The sequence below is a fragment of the Squalius cephalus genome (assembly GCF_949319135.1).
Source record: "Squalius cephalus genome assembly, chromosome: 14".
NCBI classification, from domain to species: Eukaryota; Metazoa; Chordata; class Actinopteri; order Cypriniformes; family Leuciscidae; genus Squalius; species Squalius cephalus.
The window spans coordinates 26,329,401-26,345,660 of NC_137135.1; the positions used below are offsets into that span (position 1 = coordinate 26,329,401).

At 36.2% G+C, this 16,260-nt stretch overlaps 1 protein-coding gene across 1 annotated transcript; it reads right to left on the bottom strand.

Moving 5' to 3' along the window:
* Positions 1–1,735: 1,735 nt before the first annotated feature.
* Positions 1,736–6,484, bottom strand: gar1 (GAR1 homolog, ribonucleoprotein). Its single transcript, XM_079892766.1, has 7 exons — positions 6,394–6,484; positions 5,788–6,008; positions 5,518–5,672; positions 4,878–4,937; positions 3,185–3,296; positions 2,922–3,032; positions 1,736–2,259 (listed from the first exon to the last, which is right to left on the bottom strand). Exons 2-7 carry the CDS (start codon positions 5,996–5,998, stop codon positions 2,249–2,251), a joined length of 660 nt encoding a protein of 219 aa, XP_079748892.1. The 5' UTR covers positions 5,999–6,008; positions 6,394–6,484; the 3' UTR covers positions 1,736–2,248.
* Positions 6,485–16,260: the final 9,776 nt, after the last annotated feature.

Below are 16,260 nucleotides of genomic sequence, written 5' to 3' on the forward strand. Positions count from 1 at the left end.
CAGCATTTTTTAAGCCGATATAGGCCTATCAACATCTCTCTTCATTGGGGTGGGGGAACGGATTTCGACAGCTGAACTATTTGCCGTCGGATTCTGTTCCCCCTATGTTTATTACACAAAAAGGTTCTAAGATATATCACATTGCCACATATTACTAGCCATAATAGCCTAGTGGTCAGTGCCCTGACAATATTTTTTTCTAGCTTTGGGCGACACGAGTTCAAGTCCCGGTTCGTCAAACTTTCTTGATACTATACTGTCCTATCATAATAAAAGGCAAAAATATATATTCTTTAAACTGATGCAAGTTAAGCTCCATCCACACACAAAAATAAAATCAGCATTTTGTAAGCCATTACATCAACACCTCTCATAATGGGAGTGGGGGAACGGATTCCGACAGCTGTTTTTTTTGAAAATGAGATCATGAAAGCGCGCCCTGTTCGTTTTCTTTTATTTTTACAAAAGCACAACGTTTTCTTGTTGTTGTGAGTTTACACAAATAAAAGTAGTTGCGGCTGATGTATTATTCTTTTCTGTATGACCAGAAATGATGGAGTATTTAAAGTTGTTTCCACTGTTGATAGGAAAATGCGAGTGATGGCACCGGCGCCTCCATGTCTCCTTACAAACACTTGGATATGCGCTTAATAATAGCAAACATTTATCTAGGTTAACGTTAGAGCGAGCGGTCATGGCAGACGGATAAGTCCTCTTCATGTTTAACATCAAATTCTGTTGAATTTTATTGCACCAGTTTGAAAAGGGCGCGGCTGAAACACAGATAAACGCACAACGCTGGTGTTTTTCTTTAAATAAATTCGTTTAAGCTTAAAATAAATATTGTTTGTGGGCTAATTAATGCCACAATAATTTGTTTATTTTATTGCCTACTTATAGCATTGAATAGCATTTAAAGGATTTGCTGTGCACCGCAATGCCATCCTCCCATAGAAAGACACGTTAAGAGCCACCTTTATTTTCTTTATGGGTTTCTATGGGAGGAAAACGTTTAACGTGTAATTAACATGTTACGAGTCGTTTTAACGACATAACATCTCATTATTACGACATCAGATCTCGTTATTATGAGAAAAAAAAATTGTTTTAATGAAATAAGATCTCGATGTAATTGAGTGGAAAAAATATGTATGTGGCAGTGCATCACTGTACATTTATGCTAAAACACAAACAAGTTTTTTTTCTCTCTCTTAGGGAAGAGGTATCATCTTATTTATGCAAGGGAAGGTGGATTTTTCATAATGTCTTACAAAAGGAACAAGTGGCGAATTAGACTTCCGGGATGTCATACCAGCACCACTCTATAAATTATTTAATCACACATGCAGTTAGGAACTTTTAAATATACAGTCACCAAAAACACACCACTGTTTTTAGAATAAAGCTCTGGCAATCCTTTTCTATTTATTAGCATATGTACATTTTCTTTCTTTTTTTTAATTATCGTTACTTTAAGCTGTAGTCGGCAGCACCATAGTATTGCTTTTCCAAGAAAAGTCTAGACAATTCTCACTTCTGTCTGGTTCTATGACGAATATCTGGAAAATCCCTGACTAAACACTCACTTCTAACTGTTGATAATACGCATTGCCTTTTATAAACAATCTCTGATAAGTTTGCATAAGTCTCTCCTATTCAGATGTCACAACCCAAAATCTACACTTTAGCAATAGCAAACATGTTGGGACATCACAAAATAATTAAAAACAAAACTGCAGTTGACCATATAACATAGATTTTATTTTGCAAGTCCATGGTGGCATCTGGAGGTCAACTGAAACAATTTGCAATTCTGTAAATGCAGACATCCATTATTATCCAACAATGAAAGTTTTTTACATCATCATTATTTGTGGAGTTAACTTCACCATTTTGTCACTACATAACCCGTTATGTTACGTTGTTCAAGTAGATACTGGTCCAACCACCAGCAAATTTAAAAACGCAAATGGATGCAAACCAACCACGTAAGGTTGTGGAGACTCCTGTCCTCTTGTACACAGACATGTGGCAACTTAAAACATTAGTCCTATCAGTAGATCAAACAAAAAAAATCCACTGCTGAGAAAATACATATATAATACAAAAAGTAAAAAGTTCAGCTGTACAACAGAGGCATGAATTAACAGTCAAAAGACTCTGGCAAGGCCCCAAATGCTGCTTCTGGCTTCTCACCAGAAGTTTCCACAGAGGATGACAGGACATATCCCACCCTATGAGTCCTTCATCATCTTCCACCTGCAAAGAAAGTAGAAAAAAATGAGGTGTTACTCCTACTACAATGGAAATGGAAAAGAGCAGCTCAGATATGTTCATACTTTATAAATTACCATTATTCAGCAAGGACGAATTAAATTGATCAAAAGTGACAGTAAAAACATTTACAAAATTACAAAACATTCCTATTTCAAATACATTGTTCTATTGAACTTTCTATTCATTATAAAATACTGATAAAATAAATGCATCACAGTTTCCACAAAAATATTAAGCAAGGACAATTTTGAAAAAAAGTTTAAGCACCAAATCAGCATATTAGAATGATTTCTAAAATATCATGAGACATCACAGGAATGAATTCTACTTTAAAATATATTAAAACAAACAAAAAAAAAGTTTTGTATTCTAATCATTTCACAATATTACTGTACTGTTTTTGAACAAATAAATGCATGTATTGGTGCAGCATGAGCATGAGATTTTTTTAAAAACATTATTTAAAATCTTACCAACTCCAAACTTTTGAATGGTAACCAAGGAATGTGTTTGAAAATACATGAAGGGGATCAAATGATGGATCTTTTTGAATCTCATTTTGGATAAAATATTCCATTTAGCTTAATTAAGTACTTTCATCCAATTTCATTATTAATTTCTGAGGATCAGCATTGCTAACTTACCTCTGAATCCACGTCCACCGCCTCCACCTCTGCCTCCTCTGAACCCTCCACCACCGCCTCCTCTGCCACCTCCACGCCCGCCAAATCCTCCACGACCTCCACGGAAGCCTCCTGCAAATACAACACTCGTTTTAGGATTTATTGTGTAGAGCACAATGTGAATGCTACACAATTCTGTGTTAATTAAACAGATGTTATTTCCAGAGATAATGATAAAACCGAACCAATCAGCAAATGTATATTGTTTTCTTGTGTGGTCTTACCTCCTCTTCCACCTCTTCCTCCTCCTCTACCTCCACGGGGCGGCCCCTTCTCACCTGGAGGCCTGGGGAGGAATCTCTGGAGGGGCAGCAGCTTCATGGGGTCGATGTAGAACTGATGCAAGGGGAGAGAAAGTTAATTAAAATATTTTTCATCATAATACTGTTAGTCACATCCTAGTGTATTGATAAGAGGCAGAACAGCCGAAGGAAGCCGCTAAAACGGCTTGAAGGCTCATAAGAATCCCTTTGATATTCTGGAGCAATATCTGCTTCTAAATTATGGATATCCTAAAAGAACACTGATCGTTGTCTAATATTTGAAATAAAACTGATAAGCAGTGGGGTGTTGTTTAAAAAAATATTTGAGAAGACCGCATAAAAAGGAAAAAGTTATGTGGTGTTACATCTTGTTTTTATATATATATATATATATATATATATATATATATATATATATATATATATATATATATATATATATATATATATATATATATATATATATATATAAGCTCAATACAACAAATGTTTCAAGAGGTTTCCCCAAAAGATAAAAATGCAACTTTTAGTGACTTCTGCAGTCTCAAAATGATCCAACCCACTGAATAGAATCCCTCACAACAGCACTAATCTGCAAAATGGTTGTTGTCTAATCAAACGCTTCATTAGCTGCACCAGGTGTGCTTCAGCTAGAACACATGAAATGTCTAAACTGGCTAGGTTTGTTGAGTGTTGCATTTGACTGCATGTTAGAAATGTGTCAAAAGATGGTCCAAAAAGTTAAGAGAAGTTTCCATGCCAGAACTCCAAGACGTACGCCATTACTGACCCAAATTGCCCAAAATGATATAAATAAGCCACAGAAGTTTTGGGATTCTGTTCTGAGGAGCGATGAAACAAAACTGGAATTTTTCAGCCCTATGGATCAGGGGTATGTCTGGAAGAATAATTAAGCATATGCTGAAAAGAACACTCTGCCTACAGTTAAGCATGGTGGCTCTGTGATGCTCTGGGGCTCATTTGCATCCTCTGGCATTGGAAACCTGCAGTGTGTTGAAGACAAGATGGAAATCCTAGGAGAAAATGTCATGCTGTCAGTGAGGAAGCTGAAGCTTGGGCATCATTGGACCTTCCAAAAGGACAATGAAGACTTGGTTGCAGAAGAAGTCCTGGAAGATTCTACACTGGCCATCACAGTCACCTGACTTGAACCCCATAGAAAATCTCTGGTGGGATTTGAAGAATGCGGTTGCAGCACGCAAACCCAAGAACATTACTGTACTGTACTGGAGGCCATTGCTCATGAGAAATGGGCTAAGATTCCTCAGAAACGCTGCCAGAAGCTGGTGTCTGGTTATACATCTCGTTTGCAGCAGGTCATGCAACAGCAAAAGGATGTTCTACTAAATGGTAAAGATGCTTGCCATGAAGGGGTCGAATAATTTTGAGACTGTACAAGTTACATTTCATTTCAAAAGTCACATTGCTATTTCAATTACTTATGTTTGATTTGTTTATTGCAAACAGCTGAAAGTCTGTAAATTATGCCAATAAACCTGGGTTAAATCATTTCTATTACAACAGTGTTGTATGTGTGTGTATATGATATGTATATAGAAATAAAGTTAAAAAGTACCATAAAAATAGGGTTCATAAACATTACACATCCAGAAAAATAAAAAACTGAGCTTACCTTCTGTAACTTTTTGAAGGAGGATGCCTTCATATTTTCAGAGAGTTTGACTGAAAAATACTGAGGAATTTGTTAAGGAAACAATTTAGCTCATTAATCCTGTACAGCCTGACATATGAAATTGTAGTGGAAATGTATTAAACCTTTAGAAAAAACAAGACAATTTAAAATAAATGATTTGCATATGATTTGAAAAATTAATAACACTATGAAAGCTATTCTTGCATTTATTTTATACAATTATTAGTTTTGACAGCAAACTTTTTTTTTTACATTTATACTAAAAGGCTTTTTACTTGCCAATATAATATACATACATATACACATAACCTATCAATTGTGTGCAACAGCTTTTCAGCAAGGTTTTGATCACGTTGATAATAATTGGCCTTAAACATTCATGTATCAAATACAATACAGTAGGCTTTCCCAGACAGCAACATAGTGTTGGCCCAGATCCGGCCCACATCTGGTACGTTAATTCCACAAGGCCCAGATGTGGACCGACACTATGTTGCTGTCTGGGTTTATAGGACAAATTACACAAGAACACTTCATTTAACTATCACCATTAAGTTTTGAAGTCGCTGTAAAATTTGACAGCACTGTCAACATCACATGCAAAAACATGTAAGGATACAAAATCACGAATCTGCCCAAAGATCTCGTCCACTTTTCCAATCTGTTCTTTGTTTTCCAGATATATAGGAGCGTTGAAGTAGGGGACTTTGTTTTCCTCCGTCACACATTTACAGACAATTTCATCCTCACAGGGGTGCAGGAACTCTCCCACAGCTGAGACATGAGGAGCATCAATACAATTTAGCCTATAGCATGAGACAAGCGGTTGCAATAGAATGCAAATACAAACAGAGGCATGAAAGAAAGCAAATATAGTAATATACCTTACCGATAACATATTCCGGTGGACCAAAGTCTTGATATCTGTTAAATCCACCTCGACCACCACCTCCACGACCCCCACCAAATCCACCTCCACGACCCCCTCCGAATCCACCTCCACCTCCACGACCACCTCCGAATCCACCTCCACGACCACCACCTCTGTTAAAACCACCGCCACGACCCCCTCCTCGACCACCACCCCCGCGGAATGACATGATAAAGATCCTGTAAAACACATAAACGAATCGCGGGTTACACTGGGCAACGTGGTATTAAATACTATAAGTCAGCGTTAGCATGAAGTTTAATCATCCTGATGATCCAAACAAACCCTGGAGGAAAAGACTAACGTTAAATAACCAGGTGAACATTTGGGGGATTTAAAAACTTTCCTCATCATAATATCATATCTTAAAGGGAAGAAATAGCAGCTGTACTTGAGTAACGTTACTGTCGAGCATGGTGAACCAGTGAGGTTAGCCTTTTAGCACATCTAATACCTCCAATTGCAAAAAGAAATATAACATATGGATAAATAACACCAACCGGTATTCTACATAAACATATGTTATTCTAAAACTTGCACTGAAAAGTGAAAAGCACAATTTACCTTTAAATGTGCTCGGTTGGACTATCAAATCAATGAGCACACTGTTGGACTCTGGAAACACATGTGCCTTCTGCCACACTGTGCCTGCCGTAAATGAACACCGGCACAGACTGTCGTAAACAAGGAAGTCATGACCATGTTTGGACGATAGGGGCGTTCGTGTCAAGAAAAAGCAATAGGCCTACTTACGGTTTACAACATTCTTCATAGAAAAAAGTTAACATATTACAATAGCACAAATTTCAAAGGTTTGTTTATTGTAAGACTTATACATACATATTTTCTCATTTAGGGCCTATATATGTTGAAAAAAATATTTTGATCTAATAGTTTTGGCACATTTTTACTGTTTACATTTTTAACATTTGTTTCACATTTTTGTTAGCCTACTGTTTGATGTTAATTTCATGTAATAATAGGTTTCATTCATATATCACTTTTCTAGAACTCACTTTACACAGCCTGTAAAATATAAATACAACTAGATGACAAAAAAAGATTTTGAAGAAGCACGTCTCAGATTCTAAATGACTCGTCACCCATGTCAAGTCAAGTCAAGGTACCTTTACTTAGGCCTAGCGCTTAATACAATACAGATTATTTCAAAGCAGCAACAGAAAAATTATTCACTGATGCGAACAGAGTTCATTTTGGCTGTATACGGCATCTCTAAAAGAAAATAGTGTCATTGTTCAGCTGAAGTCAGTTCAGAGTTGATTCAGTTCCATTGTATATCATCAATTTATCAATCTATAAAGCAGTTCTGCAAACAGTGATGTGGTCAGTGCAGTCAAATCTTGTTGAATATTAAGTGAATATTAAGCAAGCCAGAGAGGTGACATTGGCAAGGAACCCAAACACCATCAGGAGACAGAATGGAGAAAAAATTCCTTAGGAGAAATCAGGCTCAGTCTGGGGGCCAGTTCTCCTCTGGCCAACAAACGAACACAGTGTCATCATGATTCAGGCTGCATCACAAGTCAGAAATCAGATTTTGGATTGATAGCATTCGAATATTCATCCAGTTCCTCTTGCTTGAAGATCGGATTCAAATCACACAGAGCCGAAGCAAGGGTCTGTGCAAAGGACCTGTCTGGTTCTTGTGGTCTTTGCTGAGGATCTGTGCTGACGGCTGTCACGTCGACGAGGCCTTCACAGACGACTGTCTTGAGGATCTCTGCTGACATTCAGGGCTGCATTGTGGTCTGATCTGGATACAGACCGGAAACGGCTGACATACAGTAACCTCTGGATAAATAGAGATAATATTATCATATATATATAAACATATATACTGTATATGAATGCATGCACTGAGGTAACAGCAGAGGTCAGTCTTGACACATGATGAGCTGAGCAGTAGATTACAGTTTCTCTAAAGGGGCTGTGATGATTGTGAGGGACCGGAACATTTGGATTCTGATCAGGGAACTGCTGGCTCTCCTGGGTCTATACACTAGAAGGCGATATCTGTAAATAGAAGTCAGTTTCCCCCCGAATCTCTCTACCTCGTTTTTTTTTTTTTTTTTTTAGTTTTTCTTGAATGCCGCAGGCAACTGTCAGCATCCAGCATGGGAACTTGAGTAGTGTACTGAAGAAGAGGGAGAGAGAGCGCTATACAGCTAGAGAGAGAGAGAGAGAGTACCCTACGTCAAGAGGAGTGCCGCACTTTATGTGGAGCTTATTATAACCTTGTGTTGTATATCTTGTACCACAAATACCTTTACAATTTCCCTTAAACCTTTTAGAGAATAAATCCTGCCTTTATACCAGCACCTAACCTGACAGTGACTGGAATTTTGACTTTATCTCTTCTTGGCTGACTGAGAGACACTACAACATCTGAATGTCAATATTTGATGTTAGGCTTATAGCACACATGCTCAGAAGCTGTGCTACTTTTCATTGAGGAGATGGAAGACATACACAGATAATGTGGGTGAGCAAAGCACGTGTCTGAATGTTTCAAAACGTATTACAAAACATGTTCCTAATAAATTATGTATTTAACATACATTAATGCACTTGATGAAACCTTCACAATGTGTGAAATATTAAATAATGTTTAATATTAGAAGAGCCAAAAAAAATAGTTCATCAAGGACAATAGCATTCAAAACCGCATCTAAAATGCTAGGCAGTTCAAATTCCCCATTGCAAGGCTCACAAGTTCTTTACCTCCACAAATTCATTTTGTGCATTTCAGGACGTGAACCATGTGATTTAATTGCACAAATGTGGAGTGGTTCCTATCCTAATGTATCGATTTCGTGGTTGGGTAATCCGTGATTGTCACACTGGTCAGTCAGATTACGGGGTAGAGAAGGCAATGTGGCCTTGTAGATTGTAATGGGGGGAAAAGTCTGTTAATTGCCCCTGAATGCTGAAAGTAAATTAATTATTGATCGCTTACACCACTCTTTTTCTGTACTTACATAGCTTTACAAATACTTTTATCTCCCCTAAGTGTAAGTACATTTCCGCTCTGGTATAATTACACACGGAGGGAACCCCATGGACCACTAATCACCTCATTAGACCCAAAAAGTTGTCTATTCTGGATTTGTTTGTGATGTCTCTCACTATTTTTGCACAGTCACATTTGGAAACTAAGAAATCTTATTTTTATTTCTTTTTGCAAAAATCTATCAATGAGTTTGGACTTAAATTTATTCCAAGTTTAGTATAACATTTAGAACTAACCACACATATGGAAAATATTCATATATTTTCATATATTCATAAAATTTTCATATATTTACATATATTTTTTACAATATATACTAAAATTCATAATAATTTGGATTCAGTAATACTTTTATTTAGCAAAGACACATTTAACTGATCAAAAGTGACATTTAGGATATAATATAACAAATATTCATATTTTAAATAAACACAGGTTCTTTGTAACTTTCTATTCATCAAATAATCCTGAAAAAATCACATTTTTCAACACTGAAAGAAGTGTTCTTCAGCACCAAATCAGTATTATAATGATTTCTGAAGGATCATAATCACTGAAATTACATTTTAAGCTACTGCAAAAAAGAATACAGTAATTTAAAAATGTAATAGTATTTAACATTATCGCTTTTTTACTGAATTATATAACAGTATATATATATATATAGAGAGAGAGAGAGAGAGAGAGAGAGAGAGAGAGAGAGAGAGAGAGAGAGAGAGAGAGAGAGAGAGAGAGAGATCATTTTCACTGAACATATAATAAGCAACTTATAATTTACACAATTAACACAATTATCAATGAAACTTGATGTCATTGCCTCTCTTTTTTTTTCCCTCGCCGGTGCTTCTGTGCACAAACTAGCCCACTAACATCATTACCTGGATATACGTGGAGAGACAGAAGAAGAGAGTAGGAAAAAAGAAAGAACGTAACTGAATGAAATTACTTAATGTGGGTGAGGGAGGGCTCTCATCCAATCTGTGTTCAGGATGACACTGAATGCAAAGCACAGATCCAAGCCAACACTAGCCTGCATCATTATTCTGGCCATTGATTTTCCACTGGGCTTCCAAAGGGCCTTGTTCTCTTTGAAATGAAGTATAAACAAAGTACCAGCATGATATAACAGCATTTTTATTCTGCTTCGGGAGGCAGCAAGCCCTGTGGATTAGAGGTTTCACTCAAAGAAACACAAGTGGTATGCATGTCGTGTGTGTCCATTTCAAATGGCATACTGTTCTCTCAGCCCGTGTGAATGACACTCGTTCTCTGATCAGGTTGAGACAGTGCATTCTGAGTGGGTGAGGAGAACTGAGCGTTCAGGGACATCTGAAGACAGGTCATCTGATGCTTAGAGCCAGCCTGTGATGCATTCTGAGTTGGCATTTCACCTCTTGAGATGAGAGACGATAAGAGCTGGCATTATGTTTGGTTTTCTTTAATGCTTTGACAGGCTGGGTCTGATTTAACCGAACTGAGATCATATCTGTTAAGATCCCAGAGTTATTTCTTGGTTTTATGTCGGCAGCCGAGTATAGGTTATAGTTAAAAAAAGGGAAAGGAAAAATAAAGAAACTAAAAAAGGAATAGTGGTCCACTTTTTGAGTGTTTCTTCAAATTCAATGTCTATATCCACTCCATAGTCAAGAATTTCAATGCATTTTCATATTCATGTTTTCTCAGGCGGCAGATGGACTCTTTTATTACATTAAGAGAATATAACCATAATGGTTCTGTACAGCTACAAATGGGAAACCCAAAAGTCCATGCCACCAGGTCAGATAATAGTTAGTTACAAGCAGGAAAATCTCTTTTGTGGTACTTTGATGTTAGTAAATCAAATACTTTCATGTATTGTAATTGGTTCCCTTTGATATTGGCCAGTTTTACACATTCCATCTCGCTTTGCCTTCTCCATTCCATTCAGAGCAGCATCGATGACCAAGATTATACCCTGAAAGCACCTAAACATACAAATAGCAGTGTCATTAGAGCTGAGAGGTTTTCCATGCTCTCCCTGCCCCTACTGTTCATCCACACTATCCTTTCAACAAAATCAGAGAAGATAATGTGCATTATTAGGTTTCTCATTCTCTTTAATAAGTGATGGGTGAGTGCATTTCTTTTCCATGTATCAAACTGGTCTGCAGGGGATTCTCGGGTGCCATCACTGGATGAACTGGACTGAGGGACTTTTGAAGTCTGGTTGTGATAGAGTAGTGGTAAATTCATAAATTCACACACACACACACACACACACACACACACACACACACACACACACACACACATGAAAATATGAAACCATGCAAACCGCATCTTTTTTTGTTTTTGTTTTTTTCTGTTCATTTTGCTGTAGTGTCTTGTTTTTTTCCAGAGCTGTATATACATATAATAGTACACATAGTGCATGATTTATTTTTAAAACATTTTTTAAACTTCTCTTGAATTTGTTTATTTATTTATTGTAATTTTTGGAGCTTGTTCCCCCATATTCTCTTGCATTATACTTTCATCATACAAAATAATAATACTTTGTGTTCCATGGAAGTTGTGGCACGAGGGTAGTAGGCTAATAGCATAACTTTCAGTGTTGGGTGAACTATCCCTTTAAGAATCATAAAGTTTGTTGGATTAATCACAGATATAGGTGAGCCTTAACAGGCCGTGAGGTATAGCTCTATCACGGTTGAGGCCTCTAGCAAGGCACTTTACCTGTAATTATATTTGCTACAGTGTAAGCCACTTGAGAATGAGTCATCTGCTAAATGTCAAGGAACTGCATGCCATAATGTTTGCACTGAGGAGATCACTAACATTTAAAGAGACTGTTAAGTGCCAGTGTAGGAGCCATGTTCATTTTTGTTTCAAATACAAAAATTTAAAAATGATTAAAGTTTTCTGTTTATTTATTATAGTATGTGCTCCTCCTGCAGGTATTGGGACAAAATTCGTAATAAAGGCTGTCATTCAGTTTTGCAGGAGGTGCTGATACCAGCGTAACAATCATTAACCGCAAGATGAGAAAGTGTGGATGACCATTTGGCAGCGTGTGTTGGAGTGACAAGATTTAGGGCTTAGCATTTGTGTTTTGTTATATTTATATTCAACAATAAATATCAATGAGCGTCATTTAACTTGAGCATCTTCTCAATCTTACGAGTCAAGACGGATCTGCATCTCCGCAAAGTGAACAAGAACATCATCAACAAAACACAGAGGGTGTTTTACCAGTACGAGGTTTGCTTGCTTTAATTTTTAATTTAGTTCTACAGCAGGGGTACACAAACCTACTTTTGGAGGTCCACCTCCCTACAGAGTTTAATTCCAACCTTGCTCCAAAACACCTGCATGTAATTTTCAAGAAAACCCAGGCCTTGATTAGCTGGTCATTAAAATTTTTAGCCCCACATCTACAGCATGCATTGCATGTGCTGCTTGCATAAACATGTTTCTCTTTAAAAAAAAAAAAAAAAAAAAAGGTTTCTTGAAACATAGGCTAGATCTTAAATTGTGTATTGCGGCTGGTCCTCTCAGGCAATTTGGGGAAAAATATCCTATTTCACCTCCACAAATCCACCTCACTTTTCCATTATATGTCACATCAATGTTTCAATAGCCACTGTGTTTGTGACCAATATGATTCCATTTATATTTAATATCTGCTTTATCCAAAATATTCTGCTGACCATAGCAGTGCTGATTCATGCAGTGTCAAGAGCAGACACAGCAAGACTAGAGTCCTTATACCTGCTGATGGGGTATTGTTAGAGGAGTTTTCTAGTTGTCAACAAAGAAGAATCCAAGCTGTGTATTTCAAAGTCATGCCACCAATGACACATTAAAGAATTGCTAACAGTGCTACAAGACAAAATCTTCATTCAGCATGACAGATGTGCGACATGCTGGGATAAAATGTTAAGCATTTTACAAGCATTATTTTTCACATTTTTTAAGAAATTTAATATATCAATGTTAGTAATTTTTGTATTTATTTATTTACTTTTTTTTAAATGAAATTAATTAATTAATTAATTAAATCAAACTTAAATTAAGTTCTCATGTTACTCACCTTAGGATGATACACTTTGTTTTGTAAGTCACCTTGGATAGTAGTGCCTGGTAAAAGAAAATGGCTTGTAATTATATTAAAATTAGCATAATTTTAGAAATGCTACCTTCATGCCAACACCACCCCACTAATATAGGAATAGTTTAACCAATATGTATTTCACCAGCATGCTGTTGTTGTTATCAACACAAAAGGATATTGATATATATATATATATATATACACTAACGTTCAAAAGTTTGGGGTCAGTAAGATTTTTAATGTTTTTAAAAGAAGTATCTTCTGCTCACCAAGGCTGCATTTATTTGATTAAAAATACAAACAAAAACAGTAATATTGTGAAATATTATTCCAATTTAAAACAGCTGTTTTCTATGTGAATATACAGTAAAGTGTAATTTATTCCTGTGATCAAAGCTGAATTTTCAACATCTTTACTCCAGTCTTCAGTGTCACATGATCCTTCAGAAATCATTCTTATATGATGATTTGATGCTCAAGAAACATTTATGATTATTATCAATGTTGAAAACAGTTATTTACATTTTTATTTCATGATGCTATGATGAATAGAAAGTTCAAAAGAACAGCATTTATCTGAAATCTAAAGCTTTTGTAACATTAAACACTACCCTTCAAATGTTTGGGGTCAGTAAGAATTTTAATTTTATTTTTTGGGGAAAGAAATAAAATAAATCAAAGTAAATAAATCACTTTTATTCATCAAGGATGAGTTAAACTGATCAAAAGTTATGGTAAAGACATGTATAATGTTAGAAAATATTATATAAATGCTGTTCTTTTGAACTTTCTATTCATCAAAGAATTTTGAAAAAAATGTGTACACAACTGTTTTTAACATTGATAATAATAAATAATAATGAATGTTTCTTGAGCATCAAATCATCATATTAGAATGATTTCTGAAGGATCATGTGACACTGAAGACTGGAGTAATGATGCTGAAAATTCAGCTTTGATTGCAGGAATAAATTACAGTTTAAAATATTAAAATAGAAAACAGTCATTTTAAATTGTCATAATATTTCACAATAATGCTGTTTTTTATTGTTTCTTATCAAATAAATGCAGCCTTGGTGAGCAGAAGATACTTCTTTTAAAAACATTAAAAAACCTTACTGACCCCAAACTTTTGAACGGTAGTGTATATATTCAAATGTGGAGAATGGAGACCAGGTTTTGAGATCCGCAGTAGGGGAGAGGAATTTCAGAGAATAACAAACAAAATCTCAGTTTGTTTCTCCCTGGCTGTTGAGTTGGTTTGCGTCTGTAAGCTTCGTATATCTTTCTGTTTTTAATCATTATTTACTATCATTCCTTTTTGTTTTTACTGCTAAAAATAACTTACTCAACATCACACAATAACCTGACATCGCTAGCTTCATCGCTAGGTTCATTTTAAGAGTGCAAGGGCTTTAGATACTGCTTTGGATGCGATTAGCTTAGTGAACTCTGTACATTGCTTGGTTCCGGGCCGTGCAGCAGGGCAATTGGGTGACGCTGAGACGCTGTAGTCACGGGACAAAACGTATATAATGTTCCGATTACAACATCAAACAGGTTCTCCCCACTCAGTGAAACACCCACTGTGAATCCTGTTGAATGTGCCCTATTTATTGGCGATTCTATTACACGGAACGTGAAAATAGAGACACCAGCCACCATAGTCACATGTTTGCCGGGAGACAGAGCGCCTGACATCAAAGCAAATTTAAAACTGCTGGCTAATGCTAATCGTAAATTCTCTAAGATTATTATTCACGTTGGCACTAATGATGTTCGACTCCGTCAGTCGAAGATCGCTAAAATTAACGTTAAAGAGGTGTGTGAACTCGTAAGTATGATGTCAGGCACTGTAATTTGCTCTGGCCCCCTTCCTGCTCTTCTCTCTAATATGGCACATATTCTTAGAGCTCAAACATGAATTGGGGCTCAGGTCAGGAAGCAGTCAGACTGGCTAAACCGACCGTCTGCTGTCTCATGTCACTGAGGTCAGATAAATCCCATCACATAGAGACTCTTTCACCTAGAAATCATCATATAGAGACTGTGTCTGTTCCCCGAATAAGGAAATACAAAAAACTTCCAAACCTATCTAAGGGTAGAAATTTAATTGATGTTCAACAAATAAAAAACAAATATAATACAAATGAGCAAATAATAAAGCTTGGGTTGCTGAATATTCGATCCCTTACTTCAAAGGCACTTATTGTTAATGATATGATTACAGATTATAACCTATTATGCTGTGTTTGACAGAAACCTGGCAAAAACCAAACGATTACATTACTTTAAATGAGTCCACCCCCCAAGATTACGGTTCTAAACATGAACCTCGTCTGAAACGCAAAGAGGGAGATGTTGCTGTAATTTATATTAATATTTTCAGAATTACTTAGAAGTCTAGTTTCAAATATAATTATTTTGAAGTGTTGGTGCTTAATGTAACAATATCTAGTGTAAATGATAAATCATGTTTGAAATTTGTGCTGGCTACTGTATACAGGCCACCAGGGCACCATACAGACTTTATCAAAGAATTTGCGGACTTTCTATCAGAATTAGAACTGGCTGCAGATAAAGTCCTAATTGTTGGTGATTTTAATATACATATAGATAACAAAAAAGATGCATTGGGATTGGCATTTAAAGACATTCTGAACTCTATTGGAGTTAGACAACACGTGTCAGGACCTACTCATTGTCGTAATCATACTCTAGATCTAATACTATCACATGGAATCAATGTTAATGGTGTTGAAATTCTGCAGCAGAGTGATGACTCAGATCATTATCTAGTCTCGTGTATACTTCATTTAGCCAAGGTTGCAAAGCCGAGTCTATGTTACAAATATGTTAGACCTATCACTTCTGCCACTAAAGATTACTTTATTTTCAGAAACTTTTAACTCTCTCTTTTCCCGCACTTTAGACACAGTTGCTCCTTTGCACTTAAAGAATATTAAAGAAAATAGTCCAATGCCTTGGTACAACAAGCACACTCAAGCCCTTAAGAGAACAGCCAGAAAAATGGAACGCAACTGGAAGAAAACAAAACTAGAGGTATTTCACATTTCATGGAAAGAGAGCACAATTGCATACAGAGAGGCCTTAAACGCTTCTAGATCTGCTTATTTTTCAACCCTATTAGAAGAAAATAAACGAAACCCTAGGTATTTATTTGAAACTAATGAAAAATAAAGCTTCAAGCCCAGACGTTTCCAAGCAATACACCAGTAATGACTTTATGAACTTCTTCACTTATAAGATTGATAAAATCAGGGAGAAAATTATAACTATGCAACCG